This window comes from Amphiura filiformis, chromosome 18 (genome assembly GCF_039555335.1).
Source record: "Amphiura filiformis chromosome 18, Afil_fr2py, whole genome shotgun sequence".
NCBI classification, from domain to species: domain Eukaryota; kingdom Metazoa; phylum Echinodermata; class Ophiuroidea; order Amphilepidida; family Amphiuridae; genus Amphiura; species Amphiura filiformis.
In genome coordinates this window covers 29,946,168-29,969,748 of record NC_092645.1, presented here as the reverse complement: position 1 = coordinate 29,969,748, position 23,581 = coordinate 29,946,168, and the positions used below count along the sequence as shown (strand labels likewise).

The 23,581-nt window shown below is 38.5% G+C and overlaps 1 protein-coding gene across 1 annotated transcript; it reads right to left on the bottom strand.

Annotated features, from left to right (window-relative positions):
* Positions 1-20,027, bottom strand: LOC140140111 (protein phosphatase 1G-like). The gene is made up of 9 exons (XM_072161941.1): positions 19,818-20,027; positions 14,096-14,165; positions 13,269-13,457; positions 10,913-11,416; positions 9,344-9,558; positions 6,327-6,561; positions 5,875-6,004; positions 3,998-4,100; positions 1-2,036 (listed from the first exon to the last, which is right to left on the bottom strand). The coding sequence occupies exons 1-9, from the start codon at positions 19,926-19,928 to the stop codon at positions 1,845-1,847; spliced, it is 1,749 nt and encodes a 582-aa protein (XP_072018042.1). The 5' UTR covers positions 19,929-20,027; the 3' UTR covers positions 1-1,844.
* Positions 20,028-23,581: the final 3,554 nt, after the last annotated feature.

The window sequence follows — 23,581 nt, the reverse complement described above, 5'->3', positions numbered from 1 at the left end:
GTCACTTTTTTGCCGTCTGACGACAAGGTAGTAAAGGAAGCACATCCTCACTGTTGTCATTGACCGAATCTGAACAACAGAGGGCTTTTTTTATGGAATTATTATTTTTTTTTTTTTTCGGATTTTCGTATTTTCGGGGCGTTTTTAAAGCTTCTTGTGCCATTTTCCGGGGGAAATCTCGATTTTCTCGCTTTTCAATACTTTGGATCTCGTTTTTTACTTCAAAAAATTGCGTTTTTTGCCGGGGCCTAAGTATGTGTATAATTTGGTTTACCTTAAGTCAATGCTCTTTCGTGATTGCGCCGCAAGCTTGCCAACAAACCGCCCCTGTACGTGTGCGTGTACACTCGTGGTGTTCAACTTAACGCGCGCAATTTGATTCTGCGTTGAGCAAAATACACATATACGTCACTACCAAACTTGAGATGAACCAAATTATAGTGACTATGATGGATTTTGTTTCTCGCAAACCAAGAATAAATCTAGGCCCTGGTTCACACTGACCTTTAATCTTATGAAGACTTTTTAAAAAGACTATCTCTTATTACAGCAGGGTCGTCACATTATCACCTGCATACAGGGTGATTTAAAAGATCTGTATCCAACTTTATTAATTTTCTACTCTCTTAAAATGATCGATTTTAGGATACAAACTTGTCAAATTTGACAAGGGAAACTATTCAGATGGGGACATAATAGATTTCTCTTCACAATGACCCAAACATAGTTAAATAGATATTATTTGATAAGATTGCCTTGTCATTTAAAATGGCAATCTTGTCAACTATTGTAGATTCTTGTCAAAAATGACCCAACTTATCAAATTTGAGCAGGTTGTCTTGTCAGATGAGGCCAAAATGAAATGGAAAAACTTATCAAATAAAGAGTTGGAGATCTTGTCAATATGAATAGTTACTTTTGGAAATGGAAACTAATCATTTTGATAAGATTGTCAGGGCAAAATGATAATAATAAACCTAAACAATATGAAAAGCTACATATATCAAAATGAATAGTTATGGGATCAAAAATAAATGAATAGGGATTTGATTTCAACAAAATTGATAGTACAAATTTAGAGTGTACACAGGCAATGACGGATAGTGTGTTTTTCTATTCTTGTTTGGTCGCAAGTAGCCCAAATTGACTGCATGGTGAGAACTCCGGCAGCAATGTGACAACCCTGCATCCAAGAAATATTTGCGATAAATATGGCCAGGTAAAAGGGGTAATTTCCATCCTATTAACTTTTAAGGGTGGTCTTAACCCTGGAATTATGGAAACAAACAAAATTTGGGCCAAAAAACCTGTTTTTGGGGGATTATTTCCAAAAGTTGAGCATTTTTGCCCACATTTGGCCTCACAGATGGATTCATCAAGTCATTTCCATTCTAATATGTATACCTTTATATACTTTAGACCAACAATTTAGAAGTTATGAGGCCAAAAATTTTCCATAATTGCAGGGTTAAAACCACACCTAGCCTCACTCTTCCAAGCATTGGGCTATTTCTGTTGAAATCCATACACCACCATAGGGAGTGTGAATTTCAAATGGAGCTAGCTGAATGGGTGACTCCATTTGTTATCTACACCCCCTGTGTGGCAGATTAAGGTCATGTCTTCCATAGAGGGTAAATGGACTTCAAATAGCATAGCCAATTTGCTTGTTTTCCCCACCTCACTAAAATTACATCTTCTATCGATCTACACACTATATTTTCATATTAAGTCATATTTCTGTTGTTCTTATAATTTCATGTGAAATGCATGAAAATTTTCTGCTGATAAAGAAAATTACCCACTTTTACTGATTGTATAGTACTGTGAATACAAAATTATCCTTAGTCGTCCTGTTTGCTTCGTTTACTCGCACTCTCTTCTTTCTTCTCGCCATCCTTTTCATCAAGACTTTTCCTCTTGGCTCCTACCGTGACCTGATTGGTGTCAAAGTGGAATTGTATGACGATACAGGTCATGTTGTCGCAACCGGTGCCGTCCCCACTTGTGTCCGGGGCTAGACAAGCGTCGAACAACTACGGAGAAAAAAGGGGTAAATTTGCTACGATTAGAGGCATTTATATGCAGAGTGTTTTGTAGTGTTGTATTGCACTCCATGCACCAATTGTAGTGCATTGCACTATATTTTTGGGTAGACTTAATTGCTGTACCGATCACCCCAAAGGTTTTTTATATGGCATACTAAAATGCTTTCTTTAAAAGACTGGAAAAGAGACTAGGAAGTACGGGAAACCAGTTTCCTGGGAAAGTGTATCGGTCATACCTGATGAAGTGCTCCAATGTGAAGAACTGAATATTGCAAGTGAGTAAAAACTTCACCTGATTTTTTCACTTGAACAAAATGGATATAATCAACAAACACCAATTGTGCTCAATGGGCATCCTGAAGTGTTCAAGGATTAGCCATGCCAGGGCCCGGTGGGGTCATTCCCTGGCAGGGGGGACACGTAGGACCGTTACCACAAGTACAAATTACCCCCTTCGCATGAGTCGATTTCAAGGACAAATCATGAAATTTTACCCCCTTTTTTACTCCAAAACAAGGACAAAATGGTACTCTGAACACCCCTATTTTTTTAGATTCCGAGGACACATTTCCTATTTTGACCCTATTTCAACATTTCAAGGACAAGGCTTTTATGAATGTTTTTTGCAGTAATTAACAGGGCATCACTGAATTCAAGTACATGTAGTACCCCTTGCATATAAATTGCCTATTGCAAAATTTCTGTGAATCTATGCTAAGGCTACGTACGAACCGAGAACAATATTGATCATGGGATGAGTACGAAGTAGGAAACCAAATTTATTCCTTATTTATCTGGCCAGCTATCCACGGGATCGGGAGAAAATAATAAGAACCCCTTTTTTCAATTTCGTGGACATTTGTGCGATAAAACATCCCTATTTTTCCAATTTCACAGACAAAATTGTCCATGGACAAGCCCTAAAAATTACCCCTTTTTCCATGATTTTGGTAACGATCGTGCGGTCAGTATTGCAAGTTGAGTGACCCCACCGGGTGCCAGGGTATATAGCTACTGTATAGCAGGAAATTTTCGCCAAAGTTTAATTTTTGTGCTTGTCATGATCTAACATGCAGCCGCACAAATCTTAAACCCCGCAAAGATATTTATTACACTCAGTACTATAAAGGAGTGTTTCGTGATCCTAGCATCCTCTTTTTCAGTAGATATCCATGCGCAAAAATCTTTTTCCCACAATTTCAGTGGATTCCGATTTTGCGTTTGCATCTTTGCTGAGTTATACATGATTATGTGTATTACACTGCCCCTGTGCCCCATAGACAATGTGTTGTAATTTCGTTCTGGTATACCAGAACGAAATTCAAATTTCACAATATCTTTGCTAAACGAATTAATCTGCAAGAAATTTTTTTACATAAGCATTATGTAGCCAGAGATTTCCAGTGATACAAAAATCTCAACTTTTTTTGAGAAAAGTGGTGGGATGATGCTGTGGATCACGAAATGTCCTTTTAATGTGAATATATTTCGAAACAAGAATTAAGCACCCACTAAACTGTTAAGAATTGATAAAAATTGCACAAAATTTACACAGTGAAAATATCCCACTAAACAGTTCTTTAGCACTATCAACTGCTGAGGCGACTGGCTTGTCCCATACAGGGCTATTCCAGTTGAAATCCATACCCCCATGGAAGACATGACCTTAATCTCCCACACACAAGGGGTGCAGATTTCAAATGGAGTCACCCATTCAGGTATATAACCCTATTTGAAATTCATACTCCCTGTGCGGAAGATTAAAGGTCATGAATTTCAACTGGAATAGCCAATACCGTAAAGATTCGCTTAATGGCGTTATGGGCTCCCTTGACATAACTAAAAGTGCCATCCCATACAAAATCCCACAACTAAATAAGGGCACATACCCTTTAATTCTTATTGGGATTTCAGAGGAGTGAGCAGGAAATTTACAGATCCCTACTTACCTCTTGACATATAGCTGATAATTGATACGTTTCTCCTTTCTCGTTCTCTTGTCCGATGCGTTCTAACACAAAGTCTATTACTTCTTGGCTCGACATTACATTCCTATATGAAAGAAATAACAAAACATTTCCAAATGCTGGTGTATACTTGGTGTAAGATAATCATGGGTTAGACTAGAGTAAAGACTCCATTGAGGAACAGGGTTCGGTTTTTGCCGGCAAAAACCTGTTTTTGCCGACAAAGTGGCAATAACTGGCAAAAACCTGTTTTTGCCAGTTTTTGCCTGGTTTAAACCGGCAAAAATGGCAAAAAACTTATGTATAGTCACTCAAATATTAACAAGTACACAGAAAGCTCATAAACAGTAAACATACAACTTTTAATGAATCATTCAACATATTTTTTGTCTCATCAAGTCCTTAAAATGAAAAAGTTTTGAATTTGATATGCCAGATTTCAGTTAAATGCACTAAGTGAGCAATGAAAATGCATGCCTTTAATTTCTTAATATGTTATTTTAAATTACAAAATCTAGCCTTGTTACACTCCGGAAAATAATTTTTTAATTTAATAATTCATTTTGAAATCAAAAATCTGAACTTTAAATCACTTTTTTAGTTTTGCCATTTTTGCCGGCAAAAACTGGCAAAAACTGTTTTTGCCAAGCGGTTAAAACCGTGGTTAAAACCGTGGGTTTTTCCACCTGCGAACCCTGTTGAGGAATTACGTAGCTTACGGAATAAAGCTGTATAATCCTCCAAAAGAAGATTCCTATGCTTGGCTTATTTTGTGCAGTTTTACACAAAGGCCAAGGATAACCTTAAATAAAAGTGCATATTCCCACATGACCAGCCCAGCGGGTCAGTTGCCTTTTGAAGTCCAATGGTATCAGACGCAATGTAAGAAAGTTATACAAGCAAGTTTCAGTAAAAGAGCAAAACTTTGTGTTAAACCCAAATGTTGGTAATTAATGATATTTTGAATGTTCTCAGATGAATTCCTGAAATAATTCCTACTATTTCCTTGATACAGTATAAAACTCTGTATATTTTCCATAAGCCATGTCTAACTACCTGATTTAATGTGCCAAGAAATGTGCCTGTCTTTGTTTTGAGAAACTGGTAATTAATACTAATACGGTGGAATATTGTTCTGTTTTGTAGATTTAACCATCAATAGTCCACAAATTCACACAAGTGCACACCATCATATACCAGTGGTGCTTTGTATAGCTGACAGGTATGTCATTCAACATGCACTGTTGGTGCTTTGTACAGCTGACAGGTATGTCATTCAACATGCACGTTTCATACACTCTTAGACAGCAAGAACCAATCAGAGCTAGCGTTAGATTGTGCATTGATTGTGTATAATAATGTGCACACCGCATACTACGCGCAGTGCTTGCACACACGTTCACATCGCGTAGGCTTGATTCATTTTTCGGGTGGGTTGATGCATACATTTATATCTGGTTCTATTTTTAATGATAGTTTTGTTATAAAAACAGCAAAAATCACATCTTTTTTCTTCTCATACGTATGAAATAGGTTTAACGTGTATTACTTGTTGCTCGAGATATGAGACAAAATAATGCATTTGCGCCGATGTTGATGCATCTAATGCACTCCCCCCCCCCCCCTTTCGGGGCTTGTGCAATAGATGCATCAACATTTTGTCTAATTTATCTTCCAACAAATATGCATTCATGAACCTATAACTGTTACATATATATTGCACCATTGCGACATAACACACCATTGTTTTCAATATCAGGTAATCCCGTTGAAATTTCACACTCCCTGTGTGCGAGATTAAGGTCACGTCTTCCACAGGGGGTGTATGGATTTCAACTGGAATAGCCCTTTGTACTCACCATATTCCATCACAGGCTATCACCATGAATTGATCCATGTCTTGTAATGAGGTAGTCTCTATGTCTGGGAATGCACTGATCATTTGTTCTTCTGGAGGTAGATCTGCATTTAACTTGTAACAATGATCACCTGCATTTATGAAATATGAAAAGTAAGCCATGTAAGTTTCATCCATATCATAGGTATGTACCTTAATAAACTTACAACAATCATATTTAAGGCAAGTGGGAGCCCTCAGGCCATATTATTCCAGTGTTGAAAGGTGAGTAATGGTGAATTCAACGGACAAAGACACAGAACACATCAACTATCAATAAATGATACAAGCGGATATATACCTTGAATATATGAACAATTTCAAAGAAAAAGAGCTAAAGTACACTAACTTGACGTGGGAAAACAAGTAAAATACAGACAGCCTTATTTTGAACGCTGCATACCATATACTTACCTATTGCCCTGGAAAGATTAAGGCCCCCATTGACACGTCCATCAGGCGTTACTTTGCCCCCAGCTTTCTCTATTCTGTTAAATTCTACCTCGTCTTCAGGTTTGTGGTCAAACGACAGGTCCATAGCTTGGCCGCCTCTGGAAAGTACACACCTGGAGTCGCCTGCGTTTGCTACTATAAGGTGTTTGTTGCGTAATAGGGCTACCACAGCTGTACAGCCGCTGTCACTGCCGGGCTGATGGGTTAGAAAATAAGCGATATTAATGGCTTTCATTATTAGTCACATGTTTGAAGTAGGATAGTCACAATTCAAGTATAGAGGTTAGCTTGCAGCACTGCATTATTGGGTTAATCCACTTGAAACACCCTCTTATGGACATGACATGACCTTAAACTCCTATACAATGAGTGTAAGATTTCAAATGGGAGTCACTCATTAACCCTAACCCCCTAAGGGCTTTTTGGCGATGGGAAGTGAAAGAAGGAAAGAATAAAGAGAGAAAAGAAAGAAAGAAGTTGTTTGCTCTGGGTGGGATTCGAACCAGAGACCCCTCGCATGCCAAGCACTCGGTCGGCGACACTTGTCTTGCCACGGGTCTTGGGCTTCGCTGGCCAGCGAAACCGTGCCTATATATATCACTTAGGGCGATTGCGTCATCACAGCACGTGGGATGCACGCACGAACAGCGCATATATCGAGTAGTATTTTGTAGTATACATGCGGGTTAGGGTTAAGGAAGCCTATACTGAGTTTCGATAGTGGCAACCTAACCCTAACCCCCTAAGGGCTTTTTGGCAACGGGAAGGGAAAGAAGGAAAGAATAAAGAGAGAAAAGAAAGAAAGAAGTTGATTGCTCTGGGTGGGATTCGAACCCGAGACCCCTCGCATGCCAAGCACTCGGTCGGCGACACTTTGCCGGCCAGCGAAACCGTGCCTATATATGGCCATGCGTTTTGAGTTGGGGGATTTTTGCCGGACATTGCATATTTTTAGGAAATCGCGCCATTTTTGTTTCGAATAAATTATTTCAATACCTGTACATGCTACTATAGGCAAAGTATACATATTCTGAAAGGAAATTTCATGAGGAAAAAAAAAATGCAGTTATTTCTGATGTAGGGGTAGTACTAAGAAATATATATGAAGTTATAAAGGGAAAAATTTAAAAAAAATAACCAAAGATCAAGTGGTCCTATTTTTAAAATGTCTTGTCCTACATCAAAACAGACTCCATTTTTGCATTCCCCACATCAAAAGCTTTCAGAAAATATATATGCTACCTGTTATGGTCCTCAAATTGCGCAAGGGTTAAAAGCGTGCCATTCAAAAAAACAGCTGAATTTGATGAAATTAACAAATTATGTTCTGTCTAGAAAAATTAACTTTTCTAAACTTGTACAAGAATGTCATACATATGTATATAAATTCAAGTTAACATTACAACAAGTTATTCACAGTAATTTGAAATTTCTTGTCCATAATGTGAAGTTTGGTATATGATATCACATCAGTCATCAACAGGATTTAAAATTTTAAGTTTGACTGCTTTGCAGAATTTCAGATCTGTATGTTTGTAAGTCAATCCCAACATATAAAACAATTTCTTTTGGAATGACTACCTCCTGGGAAAGTTTCTGGTACAAAATTACTTTGTGGTAGAAAGATACAGGTAGGCCTACCGGTACAAAGAATCGCAAAAACTGAGGTGAAGTCAGTGCTAATTTTACACATGCTCAACTGATGTACACTGAAGTTGACTTAAATACTAGTCCTTTGAAATTGTGAAGACTAAGGGGGTTAGGGAGTTGAGCCCTCAATGAGTTAGTTAGCTAACTCAACCCCCCAAAAGAAACTTTGACTCCCCTAAAACCAATCCCTTCCCAAAGAAAATTTCACCCCCCCCCCCCAATAGTGTAAAATTGAAAATTGGCCTGGTAAACACAAATTTTCACCTTAATTTTGGTCTTTAATATAGTGTACAATTATTGACATCTTTTTGTGCAATAATCACACCGGGCAATCAGTCACACAGGGTAAGATGATGACCACCAGGAATTTGTTTGTCTTTGCCCCCTCAGAAAACTTACCTTGATGCGCCACTGAACATGTAAAATACCCAGACCCCCCCCCCCCCCAAAAAGGATTTTTAGCAAGACCATGTGCATGTAGATTAAGAAGGTTATGTTTGTATCTTAAATATTTAAATCTAACAGTGTAAATCAAATCAGAAATGCAATCCTGATAAGTTTTCGTAAACTTCACCAGAAAAAGAGCATATCCTGAGCCGGCATTTCCGAGCAGGCATATCGTGAGCCGACTCCACCCTGGCTAATTAATTTAATTAAAACCCTAAAACTCAAAAGATTACACATTCAGGATACCTAATAGTATTCAGGCTTAATATTTTACTTTTTAGCAATTTTACTAATTTGGGGCAAAAAGGCACATCTGAAACAACATGTAAATAAGCTGGAGCAAACATTAACACAAAAGTGCATATTATGGGCCAGCATATTATGGGCCGACTCCACCCTGACATTTTTTTCGTTAAGCTGCTGTAACTTTTGAAGTACACATACTATGTTAAAATTTAAGGTACCAATTTGAAGCACTCACTAAGAGCTTTAATTTGGTATATAATTTGCCTATGTAGGTATCTACAGTAATTAAACAATTCAACATTTATGCAAAAAATTCTGCGCAAATGTCCGGGCTCCAGCCTATGAGACCCCCAACTCATAACGCATGGCCATATATCACTTAGGGCGATTGCATCATCACACCACGTGGGATGCACGCACGAACAGCGCATATATCGAGTAGTATTTTGTAGTATACAGGCGGGTTAGGGTTAAGGCAACCCCATTTGAAATTCATATTTCTTGTGTCGAAGATTAAGGTCATATCATCCTTTGGGTTGTATGAATTTCCCATTGTATGTTAGTGTGTAGTAACTAAATCTTGGGTACAACATGTATATCACAATTTTTTTTCCATAATCAAGTACATATCTTACCTCCTCTTTTTCCCCTGTCTGAAGAAATGGACCTTCCTCTTCTTCTTCCTCTTCGTCCTCCTCCTCCTCATCTTCATAATCCTCTTCATCAACATCCTCATCATCAGAATCATCTTCATCGAATTCCTCGTCATCATCATCTGCCTCCTCCTCCTCGTCTGTTGCTTTGGTTTCACCATCTACTTTTTGTGACTTTTCTTCTGTTTTTGTTTCTCCTGGAAAACAAAACGAAACAAATATATAGACCAGATAAGTACAATGTTGAAGAAGATGTTGTGATGGAATGAACAGCTATAATGCTGCATGCTCAACAAAAGATTCTAAAAAAAAGTGACAAAGTGACAAAAGGAGAAGGTGGTTTTAGCTCCAAGGATGGCAGTACCACACAACAGCAGTTGCCGACTGGCACAGAATCAAAATAAGCTTCCATATAAGCAGAATTTAGTAATCTAGGCCAAAATCTACTATTTTTCACATCCACAATACCGTAAAGATTCGTCTGATGGCGCATATGGGGGCACTTGACGTAAGTGGAATTTTAGGCACAACCTAAAAGTACCCTCCAGATGATCCTCATAGTTGCAGTGTTATCATTCAATCGATAAAAAAAAAAAAAAAAAAAAAAGCGCAGTGATTTATAGTGCGCTACGCACAGGCACAACGCCTAGACGTTGATCCCCAAGCCTCAGCACACTTTACAGGTTGTCGCTGACCACTACGGCCCACATCATTCCACGAACCATTAAACAACAAATCAGGGACTTTGCTGCTTCAAGAGCGCACACCCTAGACATTCCACAAATAACCATCGCAACCAGGATCAGCTCCCCGAGTTTCAGACGGGTTACAACGAGACAAATTAGCAGTGAGTTCCTTGTCCAGGGATTTCAAGCTAACTCAATTTTTCTTTCCACGTGAGCGTACTAGGCACCGCCAGGGTTCGAACCCACAACCTCTCGCACCACAGTCGAACGCCTTATCGATTGAGCTAACTTGACTGATAAATGTGCACGTTCAGTGTGGGTTTTTTTCTAGAATTCAAAGTCTGTGACAATGATTTTGAAGCTTAGGCCTAAGCCTAGTTTTAGCAAGTTTAAGCTTCCATTCATATTTTCACTGCTCTGCTTCATGCTCACAGCATGTAGACTATCTTCATCCAGTTCATCAACATGTTGTTGGAAGCGTATATCGCTTCTGATTCAGTCCTTTTTGGCCACAATTTCTCTGCTTCAGTGCTTGCTGCGCTTGTTTTGTTTTCACCTGTTCGCTGGACTCGCGGTGTTGGCATCGGCAAAACAAAATCAGTCTCTTCTACAGTCTTAATGTCGCACTTGGCAGTGATGCATTGTAAACAGCAATATATTATTCAATCGAAAAAAAGAGATTTTAAATGACTATTGTCTGTTCAGTAGTAATAAAAGAAGACCATTAGCCGGGCAATAGTTCATTTTTGACGTAATTCTTAAAAAGGGGGTATAGCTAATTCAATGACAGCACTTTTAACCACTTACAATGACAGGAATCTATATATTAGGTATATTATATACTGATACAATTTGAGGTACATACCGGTTTTCTTGTCCTCTTCCTCCTTTGTAATGACAGCATCCCCATTGCATGTAGCACCACTTTTCTTCTTGGCATCCCCCTTCTCATTTACAACACCATCACCTTCTCCACCCCCTTCTTCCTCCTTCTTAACCTCCTTCCCATTTGAGTCCCCATTTGCTTTTAACACTTGAGTTGCCACCCGTCTGGGGACTTTCTTGTCCGCACTCCCATCATGCGATCCCTTTGCTTCAGTTCTACTCTCAACATCCCCATTTGCTGATGATGATGAAGAGGATGATGACAAGCATTCGGCTTTGTCTTTTAAAATGCCGTCTTCTTCTCCGAGATCTTCGTTTGGGAATGTAGGTGGCTTCTTCCTCACCATAGGTGAGAGCAAGTCATTTCTGTCTAATTTTTGTCGGAGGGATCGTGTTTTGCTTGGTTCATATTGGTACTTTGCTAACAGATCATTGAGGGGGAGGTTGGCTTCCTCTTGGAGAGCTTCTGCTTCGTCCTCGTCAGCTGAAATACAATGTTCAGATCGATAACTTCAATTATGTGAAAAAAATATGACAATAACTATAGGGCTCAACCGATTATCGGATGAGTTTATATTAAGCTTAGTGCCCGTCTGGAGGATTCCGTGTCGGATATCCCCGACCAGCGTGGCTAGAACACTGGCAAAATAGTATCCACTTCAAGCCTCAAAATAAGCAGATCTGGACCAGGAGCCACACATTTGAAAAAAAAAAAAGTAGCTTCTGGTCCTAAAATTATCCAGTGAACCAGGAACCATTTTTAAAGAGCAAAGAGTCATTTAAATTTCAATGGTACACATTAAATACAAAACCTGATTTAACTACGATACCAGGCTCTATTTAAAAACATGTAGAGCCTAGTTCATATAATTTTGGTGTGGACAGGAGCCAAAATGTTATGACCATTGGGTAAATGGCTCATGGGTGCCTGGTTATTTTGAAGCTTGATCCACTTAAATCCATTAAGGGATCTGGAATGAGCGTTTTGAGCTTTTCGACAGCATTTGTTGTGGGACATGAGAGCACATCAGACATATCGAATTGCATTCTGAATATGAAGAATGTCTTTGTGATATCAAATAATTTTCATTTTTTGAAATTTTATGACAAATTATTAAAAGTTTATATTTTTCACATTTTGATATATAATCGTCCTCGAAGTAAATTTGATAAATTTAATGATATATTCTTAAAGTGTATGTAGCAATAAGCTGGGAGGAAAAGCCGACGATCAATTGAAAATTTTAACGTCTCATATTGAAGATATGGATTTTTTCCCAAAAAGACCTAATTTTTGTTGGTGTTTTGGGGAAAAAAATCCATATCTTCAATACGAAAGGTCAAAATTTTCAATTGATCGTCGGCTTTCATCCCACCTACATACACTTTAAGTTCATATCATCAGATTTATAAAGTTTACTTGAGTATTGTTAAATATCAAAATATCAATTTTAATGATTTGCCATAAAATGTGTATTACATTGCTAATTTCAAAAATCCAAATTATTTGATATCAGAAGGCCATTCTTTGTATTCAGAATGTAATTTGATAAGTCTGATGTACTCTTATGTCCCACAATAAATACTGTCCAAACGTTCATACCCCTTCCCCTAATGCATTTTATATATAATATTGAGCTATTCAGTTGAAATCATACTACCCCAATGGAAGATGTGATCTTAATCTCCCACAGGGGGGTGTAGATTTCAGATGGAGCCACACCATCAGATAACACCATTTGAAATTCACACTCGCTATCATAGAGACCAAAGTTTTCTTGGACTTTATTGATGTAATGCTTTGTCAACAATTTTCCGATAATGAAAACGGAATTCAGTGTTTTGATGGAACACCAATTTATGTCATAACTTCTTGGAGAAGTGTCATTTTAAGCATTGCTTGGCCTTAAACACTCAAAATTCATGCTAAAAATAATGGTCTGTGTACGTTGAGGGTGAAATTTGGCAATTTGAAAACTGTTGGAAACTGGTATTGCAATTCACAAAATGGAATTTGTCTTTTAGAACACGGAAAACTTTGGTCTCTAGATCATTTGTGGAAGATTAAGGTCATGTCTTCTTCCATTGGCCTTTTCGAAGTTATGGCTTACACCTAAGGAGGGCTGTCTATAATCTGGGTAGAACCCTGCAAATTCAAAAGACTTTACCCACTTTGTGCAGCGCCATCCTATATTTGTGTCCTCCATATCTCGAAAAGGCTAATAGGGTTGTATGGATTGCAACCAAAAATAACCCATTATAATACATGGTAACCAATTCAAGTAAATAGTGCTTGCCGTACAAGACTAAAATTTGAAAGGCCTACATGCACATACCTGAATCTGATAGTTTGTCAAGACCAGCTATCTGTTTCAATTCTGAGATTACAGATGTCTCTTTCAGTGTGGCATCAAACTCCATGAAGGCATTTTCTAATGCCTTTCTCAGTTTGCCCTCCTTGTATGCTGTCTGGTTACGAATGCACTCTGGCAGATGCTGTGAACAGTATGCTGCTACTTCGGAACCTAGGGGAGGAAAAAACGAAAAAAGTTTATAAACTTATGAGAATCATTACGAGAATCGATTCTGTGATTCTTGTCTACTGTAAATATAGGCCCCGAGTAAAGGTACGGGTAATCGGGTATGTGCGGTGGTCAAGGGTCACCTTTCCAGGCTCCCTGACAGTTTTTTTAAAACCCATATTTGTATCAGGATCCAGTTTTTAAGCCTCAAACTCTGACAAATGCAACCATTACCCTCAAATTAGACCCACATTTTATTTATATTTATAAAATTTCAGTTCATCAAGCCCTAATTTGCGGGAAAATCAGTTCTTGGTTCCCAATGTTTGGCATGGTACACAGACTACACACACACCTACCAAAACTTGTAAGCTTTGTGCCTCCTTCATGCATTTTGCAGAAATTCACTCAAATCTAATTTTTTTTCCGGAAGGTAAATACTGTATATTAAACCTGTGGACATTTTTGTAAAATTGGTAAACAAACTGGTTTCAAATGGGGCTTCATTTTGAAGAGAAAAAATGTACCAAAGTTGAGGATTTGCTTCAAGGAAAAGTATTCGATCAGAAGAGACAATTATATGGCTTGCATGCTTTCACAAAACTTGACCACCCACCCGGAAGTAGGTACCAATACTTTACCTCCATGGCCATCGTAGACAGCAAACATTGAAGTTTCTTCATCTAATTTGAGTATGCAGTTGTGGGCATCCTGGAACAAAATCAGACAGAAAGCAAGAGTCATTATTGGAATATCATCTTCCCAAACAAATAATATCAGGAGTACAGAAATAAATCAAATATTGGAACTTACGTTTCGCTAACACAACGTTTCGTCCGAAACCATCGGACATCATCAGGTGACTGAATTAGGTCGGTTGGTCATGTGAGAGATGGCGATCAATTCCCTTCAGTGCCTGGTCCCACGCATGTGAGAGTTGAAAGCGTAGTCGTGCTGTTCTGTTTAGCGACAGGTTTTGGACTCTCTCCCAGACGGCTTCGCGCACACCCCTTTCAAACCCAGCGTTTCAAAGGTATGACACGTGACCAATCGACCTAATTCAGTCACCTGATGATGTCCGATGGTTTTGGACAAAACGTCGTGTTAACGAAATGTAAGTTCCAGTATTTGATTTATTTCTGTACTCTTGATTTACCAACTGGATGAATAATCTACACTCAAGATAAATGATATCAGCTTCTAAAATTTATAGAGGATATTGTACAGATGTATGGGTGATAACATGAAAATCCATGTTAAAAAAAAATCTTACTACATTTGTACAAACAGACAAATTGCAAACAGGAGCAAATGCATAGCGACATTCCTGTGTGCAATACAATTCAACCCAAGGTTGTATTGGTGCCCTTGCCCAGGACTGACTCAGTGTAATCTCTGGGCAATTTGAGACTTTAAAAAAAAAAGGTTTGCAGTAATTAAAATTTCTGTGTTTAGACTCTTCAAAACCTACATTTTTATGCAATCATGTCTGATGGAATTTGATACTGACATTTTTGAACTGGAAGGGATGCTTGCAAATAATTTGGGTTCATGACCACCATGCCTACTTATGAATGCGATTGCAGGCCCATTCATTGTTAAAAAATTACCATGTTGGACAGAATCGATAGAAAGAAGCCTCCCCACGAATGTTTACTCACTCTGGTAAGGGTATAATCAAACACCACTCATGTCAAGCAAATTTCTTGTCCCTAGTCTCAAAGTATGCCAACTGTTCGAAATATAACCCCAAGCCAAATTTAAAATTATTCTGAAGGCCATTTAACGGTGCCTCCATGATGTTAAAATTGTTGGTCAATAGTTATGCATAAGGCAGCTATTTGTTATGCATGGGACAATGTATTGTGTAGTTTATGAATCAAGATTGAATCTCAAAATTGGAACTTTTTTGATTCTCATCAAAGTAGTCTCATAAAAAAAAAATGGGTGATGTTTCAAAAAGCTTAGGGTACCAGCTGAATTGAAGCAGCTAATCCTCCTGAGCATTTTGAAAAATGAGACAGTGCCGGCCAAAAACTACGCATAAGAGGGATTTCGACAATTATGGGGGTTTTCTTTGCTGTTTGTTGGAGATAATGATTATTTACATGATTTTGGGTCCCCTGGATATATTTATGCAATTTTTACACAAATAGTATGTTTTGATGGCAAGTTTAAGAGCCAATTTAGGATGTGAGCGTGAGGGCGCTGTTCAGCCTAATAGCTGTTACGTGTCCTCCCTGCTAAAATTGTATCATTTCTTATTATCACATCAAAGTTACTGATAAATAACAGCATCCTTCCAAATTTGAACTCGCCACCTGATTTCACTTGTGCGTGGTACCCAATTGAAAATGTGTAGAGGCGCTTCCATTGACTTATGTGATACAAAGTTTGTTGACCCCTGAGCAGGCACCCTTTGCAGCACTGTCTGGCGCATGCTCCCTATTCCAAAGATCATTGCGGAAACTCAAGGCCAGTTCACTAAAATCATCAGAATGGGTCACTCCTGCTCAAGTTACCCCCCCCATGACGTACCATCATATGCCCCCTCCCCATCAATTTGAAAAGTTAGAAAATCAAATAGGAAAATGACCACAAAACGGCCTGTGCCCCCCCCCCAGCCATCATACTCGACATGCCAACCCCCAGTCATGGTTGGTGCGAATCGTGCGATGCCCCCCAATACTGACGACTCGGACACTCTATGCTACTACTCCCACCCCAGAATCTTAATACAAAACATTAACAAAAAATTTTTTTTTAAAGAATCTATGGGATTATAAATATTATAATAATTAAAATGACATGTAATTATCATTATTCAATCATTTAGAACCATTGAAGTTTATCCTGCAAATCAATTTCCCATGCATATTATAGGCATCAGCATCTATCATAGCAAACATCTGCTAGCGCTATGCATGATGCCCGGATAGGAATAGGAAAGGTCAAAATTTGCATCTTCCCCCGACTCATAGTCGGAACAGAATGAGAATCTATCCCAGCATCCACAGCATGAGCCCATTCAATGCAAACCATGCCCGTTTACACAGTTCACTCACTGGCAAAAGTCGCTGAATTCATACTACACAAAGTCCCCAGTTCACTCACTTTTGGCGCAAGGCATCCATCCAATCTCATAAAACCAAACATTTTTATGTGCAAAGAACTGCCTTCCTTCACCGTGTGCTCAATTTAACTCACCACTCTACTCCGTTATTTAGATATTTGGATAGTAATTTTGGCAAAAAATTAGATTAGAAATCGTCACTTTCAAACCCACTAGAAAATTGCCAAAATTTGCCATGAAAACATGCGATTGTGCGAATCATCTGACCTCTTCCGGGTTAGGCCAAGTAAAAAATAAAACATGTTTCACGTCCGGGTTTTCGAAAAAAAGGAGGAGGAGGCGGGTTTTATTTTCTATTTTTTATCGCAAAATTGGTGTAAATACCCATACTTAGAGCTGTTTTAGCGTACCGTATACAATAATGCCTGGAAAAAGAAGGAGGCCCTTTTTTATTTGTTGTTCTGAGAGTTACACCCCCTCCAATGAGCACAAAACATTCCTAAAATGTTTCTTGTATCTTAACAAGGCTATTAATAGAAAGCATTCCAACTTCCTAGACATATTTTTTGAAAAGTTATAACTGAATTTCAAAAAATGAAAAAAAAATTGAGTAAAGCTGATTTCATACTTTCCTGCCGCTTGCCGCTTTGCGCTCTGAAGAAGATTTTACTTCACTGCTTAATCGCACCAAAAAACGCTTAGCGGTGACGGTGGCGAGCCGATATATCGATCACTCCGCCGCTTTGCCGCGGCGGCAGCACCGCTGGGAGTTGAATTCAAGTCAACTCGGAGCGGTGCCGCTCTGACGTATGAGAACAAAATACGATTTTGGAGCGGTGCTGAGCAGCAAGAGTGGCTTTCAGAGTCATACCGCTGCCGCTCAGCGGTGTGCCGCTCCGCTTGTAGAAAAGTACAAGCGGCATGATGAAGCGTCATGCCGCTCAGCGGCAAGCGGCAGAAAGTATGAAACCAGCATAAACCTCAAAAAAGGAAGCGGGAGGGGACGTGAAACATGTTTTTTTTTTTTTTTTTTTGCCTTATTATGATGAAGTTTAACCTTTTGACTTGACCTTGTAATGTAAGCTTAGGAATTGTTTCTAACTCAATCTAATTCTCCAGAATTTCCAAAATGGCGGCGGGTGTGCGATTTCCCTAGGCTAGACATGATCACATTTTGAACATGTGAGGGCGGGCTTCATTAAGCTTACTTGTGCACCAAGATCCTGTCTTAACTGTGTAATCCAATAGGAAAATGAAGAAAATTTGGATTTTGACCCTCAAAACTCCAATGTAGCATGATTTTTAGAAAATCTGCATCTGAATAATATTTGATACTATACCTGATCTCATGTACCAATACCTTGTGTATTGGTACATGATTCGGCGGGTATACTTCAGCAATAGCGAATAAGTGGTCGTTTTTTACTCTTTTCAAAACGTCACATGTACACCAAATACAGCCCCCAAAATGGTCTACTTTTAGCGTGCCTTAACTCCGAAACAGTTTAGTCAAACTTAAAAATGCGATCCCCAACCCTTTGCTTACCTTGGATGAATTTGCAGTATTTTCCGCTAGCTCCGTGTTGAAAAATGTCCGGTACTTGCCCGGTACAAACATAGAAATGGCCACATTTGCTTCAGTCCTGGTATGAATATTTCTTCCGTAATCCAATGGTTCCAACGTGGGCATCACGATGATAGTCTCCTACACAACCAGATTGTGTCGGCCTGGCCTTCGTCGATCCTAAAAGTGAGGACAGCGTGAGCTCTTACCTGCGTAAAAGTCTGTTCGACAAAGGCAATAAGGATGATTGACAGCGCCGTTCATTGGGCGGAGCCATTATATTACGTCATGACAGCAGACAGGTTGCGCTGTTCTCTGACCTTGACTGTTCGTCACGTAGACATACCGTGACCTGGGTACACGATACAAAGCTGGGGGATGCGACTGCGCCGCCATTTTGACACGCGGTATCTACTCTTCAGATAAATTACTTTTGGTGAAGTTTTATATCAAACAATTTTCGATAACGGATTTCTACTAGGATTTCAATTTTTTATTAATGAAGGTGCATGTAGTTTTGAGGAATAACACGGGATGTTTCGAGTTTTATTTCAACTGGTGGTGTAGGAAGGTGAGTGAATTCGTGAATGAGGCCGGGGATTGAGGTTTCGTTGTTTCAACGATCCGATAGTAGGATACTAAACGTAGGCTAAAATGTCTAATGACGCCATGTTTACATGAAAACATTAGCTGTTGCGAGGTCAGTGTCGTTGAATTCGTTACCTAAATTCCTTTCAGGATATTCTGATTTCACTTATTTATGATGTGTACGAAAATTCACCATATAAACTCAAAAGTGTGAATGCAAGCTGTTATTGCTGACAATAGAAACATTGTTGCAAAGTCATTAAAAACAGGTATGTATTACAGACGTCCTTTGGCCGAAACGAGATACAGGCCAGTTAGGCAGTCTAATTTGATACTATCAAGTAATGAAAGCCACATTTCATGAAACATTTGCGAAAGTTTTGTAAAATGGCCCTTCGTGCTCAAAAATTTAGCCATAAAATACATACACACATGTTATGACATAGGAAGCCATTGATAATGCTGGGACACACAATTTGGCCCATTTTGGGACATTCAGCGGAATTTCAGGCGAGCATACTTTTCCTCATAACATTGCCAATTATAGGCCTACATACATGATTGACCCCTCATTTTTTAAGTTAAATGATTCTCTTTTTAATGAAAGCAATTTTAGATGAATTTATTAAATTTCAAAATTTTATGAACATGCCTACCTAGGCTATGGCGAGAGAGGCTGATATTGCGCAGGTAAGGAATGATCATGGTATGGAGGTATATTTATATTAATTAATAAATGGAGAATGATCGCCATATTTCTAGTCTATCATTAATTTTATTTGTAACAGGTCCGGTATTTTTTTATATGCCTCCGAAAAATATACTCCTCAATCATGTCAATGATTCAATCATCATGTCCATGTCCATGTCTGTGAATCCGCAGCGCGCGCAGCTGAGGTCACAAACAAAAATGTACAGCAGCAAAATTAACAGTGCTACGATATATTGGAAATGCAAGCCACCCTGGCAAGCCGTTAGTGCAAGCACCCAACCAATGCAACTCATGAACTGCAGTGCATGTGTGCTGCGTTCATGCAGTACGAGGAAAACTGCAGTGCATGAATGCAACATGCAGTGTACCGGTACTTCATTATACTTCGAGACTCGGCATTTTTGCAAATTGCCGGGAAATTCATACCTCTTGAGCCAGTCTCCATCCTTGCATTGCACACGCTCCGTAACTCAAATTCTCTGCCCCACCATCCTCTGACACCTTCTCTAGATTCGGTTCGGATAAATAAGCGCCCATTATTGAAGATAATGTCTTCTAATTCGAGATAAATCATAGGCTTTACTACGCGGTTTCATAGTTTAGATTTTCTCATGAATGAATAACCTGTGACCCGGAAATGATTTTCTCACGTGGTGAGTGGTATAGTCTCTTTACTACATAGAAATTGTACGATTACAATATAGCGTATCATGGCAATACAAATCAACGTCAATCTGCGGCAAAATATTTTTGATAAAGAGATTATTCCTTTGTTGCGGAATTCCCGTAAAAGTTGCTAGTTGGTTTTTAAAGCACCTTTGGCAGTGGTTTTTTTTTAGTGATATATCTCCAGACATGGGAATGCATTTTTTGTACCCATGCCCAAACAAATGGCTATGAAAGGGACTGTTCATAAATACTTTGTTGGGGGACTGGAACATAAAGGCACGGATGGGGGGTGAAACCTTGGGTCCGAAAAAAAGGGAGGAGGTTAAAAATAAGTCTGAATCTTTAATATGGAAGGGGGCGGGGGGGGGGGGGTCAAAAATAATTAAATGTCCAAAGCTAACGGTAAATAGGGAGCCTCCGCCTAATGTTGCGCGCTCCGCTCCCGCGAATTCCAATAAGGGAGTGTTCAGAAATACTTTGGTGGGGGGGCTGGAAAATATTTATTTTCATGTCGAAAATTTTTTAACCCCCCCATCTTCGCGAACCCAAAACTTTTTGACCCCCCCTCTTAATGGACCTAAAACTTTTGACCCCCCCATATAGGCCTAGGTTCAAAACTATTTTGACCCCCTCCGCCACCCCCCATCATAATGTACCATTCTACTAATTCAATTCTACTACCATTCAAATGGCAGAGGAAACATATTAATGGTACTAACATTTGTATTCAGCGTGCAATGAAATTGTACCCATGTCATTGATATCAAATATTTGGAATTGTGGAAATGTTTTAAAGTAGCATTTTAAGTACGGTAGGCCTATGTTTATGCAACTCAGTATTGATAAACCATACATTTATGATTGGAATCAGTGACAGTGGCGCCGGAAGCATTACAATTTAGTATTTAAAAAGTATAATGAATCCAGTACCATTTGACGACAGAATATAAAGTGAATGGTACAAAATTTTTGCCATTTGGAAACTAAACGAATGAAATTTGATGCAAAAGTGGATTAAATACGCGCAAAGCGCGCAAAAATGTGTACTTTGGTGGCTAAAATGGCCAAATATAGGCTTAATTTGGTCAGAAACACACATATAGGCTAAAGGCGTCAACATTGGGGGGATGGTTGTATAGGCCATCCCCGGGATCTACGACTATAATAATGTTTACTGGGACTTTTTGTTGCGGCGAAGCGCGCAACTTGAAACAAAACTATTTTAGCCCAAAATACAGGTGCATAGCCAGTTTTGGTCGGGGTGAGTAAAATTTCGGGGGCACAGACGAAAAAAGAAATTGCAGTTGCAAATACATATACCGTTTTTTTTTAGAATACTGTACATATGTATTTGAGCTTCCAAAAAAGGCTTTATTGGGACAAAACGCGTGCAAAAATTGTGTATTTCGCCCATGATGGGATGAATAAAACATGAAAATGTCCTTATTGTGACAATGTGCGCACACAGCGTGCAAACATTTTGTATTTTACACTATTTTGGCCCATGATCGGGTTGAATTTATATGGAAAAGGGTCTCCTTGCTCCTTTTCTTTGCCCTCCAGATTTTCTCGTTCATTTTTGTCAGAGGGGCACTTTTTTTTTTTTTTTTTTGTCAGGGGCCTTCTGCCCCTGTCTACACTACTGTCGAAATGGTGTGTTTTGCTATTAAATTGATGGGCCAGTTCACGTGATCGCGAAGCGCAAAATTTATCAATTTTACCCTATTCGCGCCCAAAACATGGTGCTTTCGATGTGCTAAAAAAAGTTGCACATGGCAATTATTGCTTTATTTTTTCTTCTATTAGGAATTTTAGGGGATGTACCCCATGGAAAAAATTAAGGGCGTGTACCCCAGTTCTCCAAGACTCCTCCGCCTAATTGTAATGCAACATGATTTAGTTGTACGTGATAATAAATTAATAATCTGTACTACATGAAACATTATAAAATTGTCAACACTAAAGAAGAGCAAAGATATTGCAGCTTTTAGTGATTTAAAGAGCTGACCAGAAAGAACTGACACAAACCTGAAAATGAATATAGACAAAAATTTGTAACATTGGATCAATTTATGTACTTTTGTTCTGGTTTCAAATTTTACACCCCCCTCTACGTGCCGAAAATATTTTTAACCCCCCTGTTCATACATCCAAAACTTTTTAATCCCCCTATTCATTTTATGACCCCCCTACATATTTCCCAGCCCCCCCCACCAGAGTATTTCTGAACACTCCCTAATGACAGTAGGCCTATTTGGATGGGGTAAATTTGGGCACTTTTCAGAGTTTTTAAACCACTATACATCCAAACAAAACCAATTCTAATTCTAATTAACTCTTTTTTATGACATTAGGGTTCCCCACTACACTTTGAAGTTGTCCCTTGTAAAATTAATCAAGCACACATCCTGGCTCACAAATATCGATTTTAATTTTTCTGAAAAAAATTGAACAAAATGCTCATTTTTGGTCAAATTTTGAGGAAATTGGACATGATCGATTATTATTTCTTCCAAATATATTTCTCAACAAATTAACACCAAATACATGTATGACTAAAAACAATATTGCTGTACGAATTGTTCAAAAAATATATTTGACCGACCAAAGTTACCCCGCTGACCGAAGTTACCCCATTTTACGGGTAAGAAAAATGAAGGAAAGAAAATAATAAACAAAACAATAAAGCAAAACAAAAAGAAAACAAAAAAAAAACAAAAAAAAAAAAAAAACAATGACTTTTTTTGTCTCATATAAACCCGGCATGATTGCTATCTTCGGTAGAGAGTCATATCATTAAAAAATCATTAAACATAAAGAAAAAAATTAGAGGTATGAATCTAGGCCCTAAATGCTATCTACAGAAGATAGCAAGGAAAGCAAAAAACATTCAAAATAATAATGTTCCAAAATAACATTGCCTAGCACACGTTCTAGATGATGATGATTCAGAAGGCAAAATGGGAGGATTCAGTGCGTAAAATCCCGGGGCCGGTAAAACAGCATTAATTTTGCGCGCGCCTAGAATAAAAATCGGCATTAGGCCGAATGCAAAGCTATAAAGAAATGTTTAAATGAAGAAGTTGACCAAAATTTAAAACGACACTTACATAGCAGAGATTATTGGGAACATGAAGGAAAGAAAATAATAAACAAAACAATAAAGCAAAACAAAAAAAAAAAAAACAAAAAAAAACAACAAAAAAAAACAATTACTTTTTGTGTCATATAAACCCGGCATGATTGCTATCTTCGGTAGACAGTCATATCATTAAAAAAATCATTAAACATAAAGAAAAAAAATAGAGGTATGAATCAAGGCCCTAAATGCTATCTACAGAAGATAGCAAGGAAAGCAAAAAACATTCAAAATAATAATGTTCCAAAATAACATTGCCTAACACACGTTCTAGATGATGATGATTCAGAAGGCAAAATGGGAGGATTCAGTGCGTAAAATCCCGGGGCCGGTAAAACAGCATTAATTTTGCCCGCGCCTAGAATAAAAATCGGCATTAGGC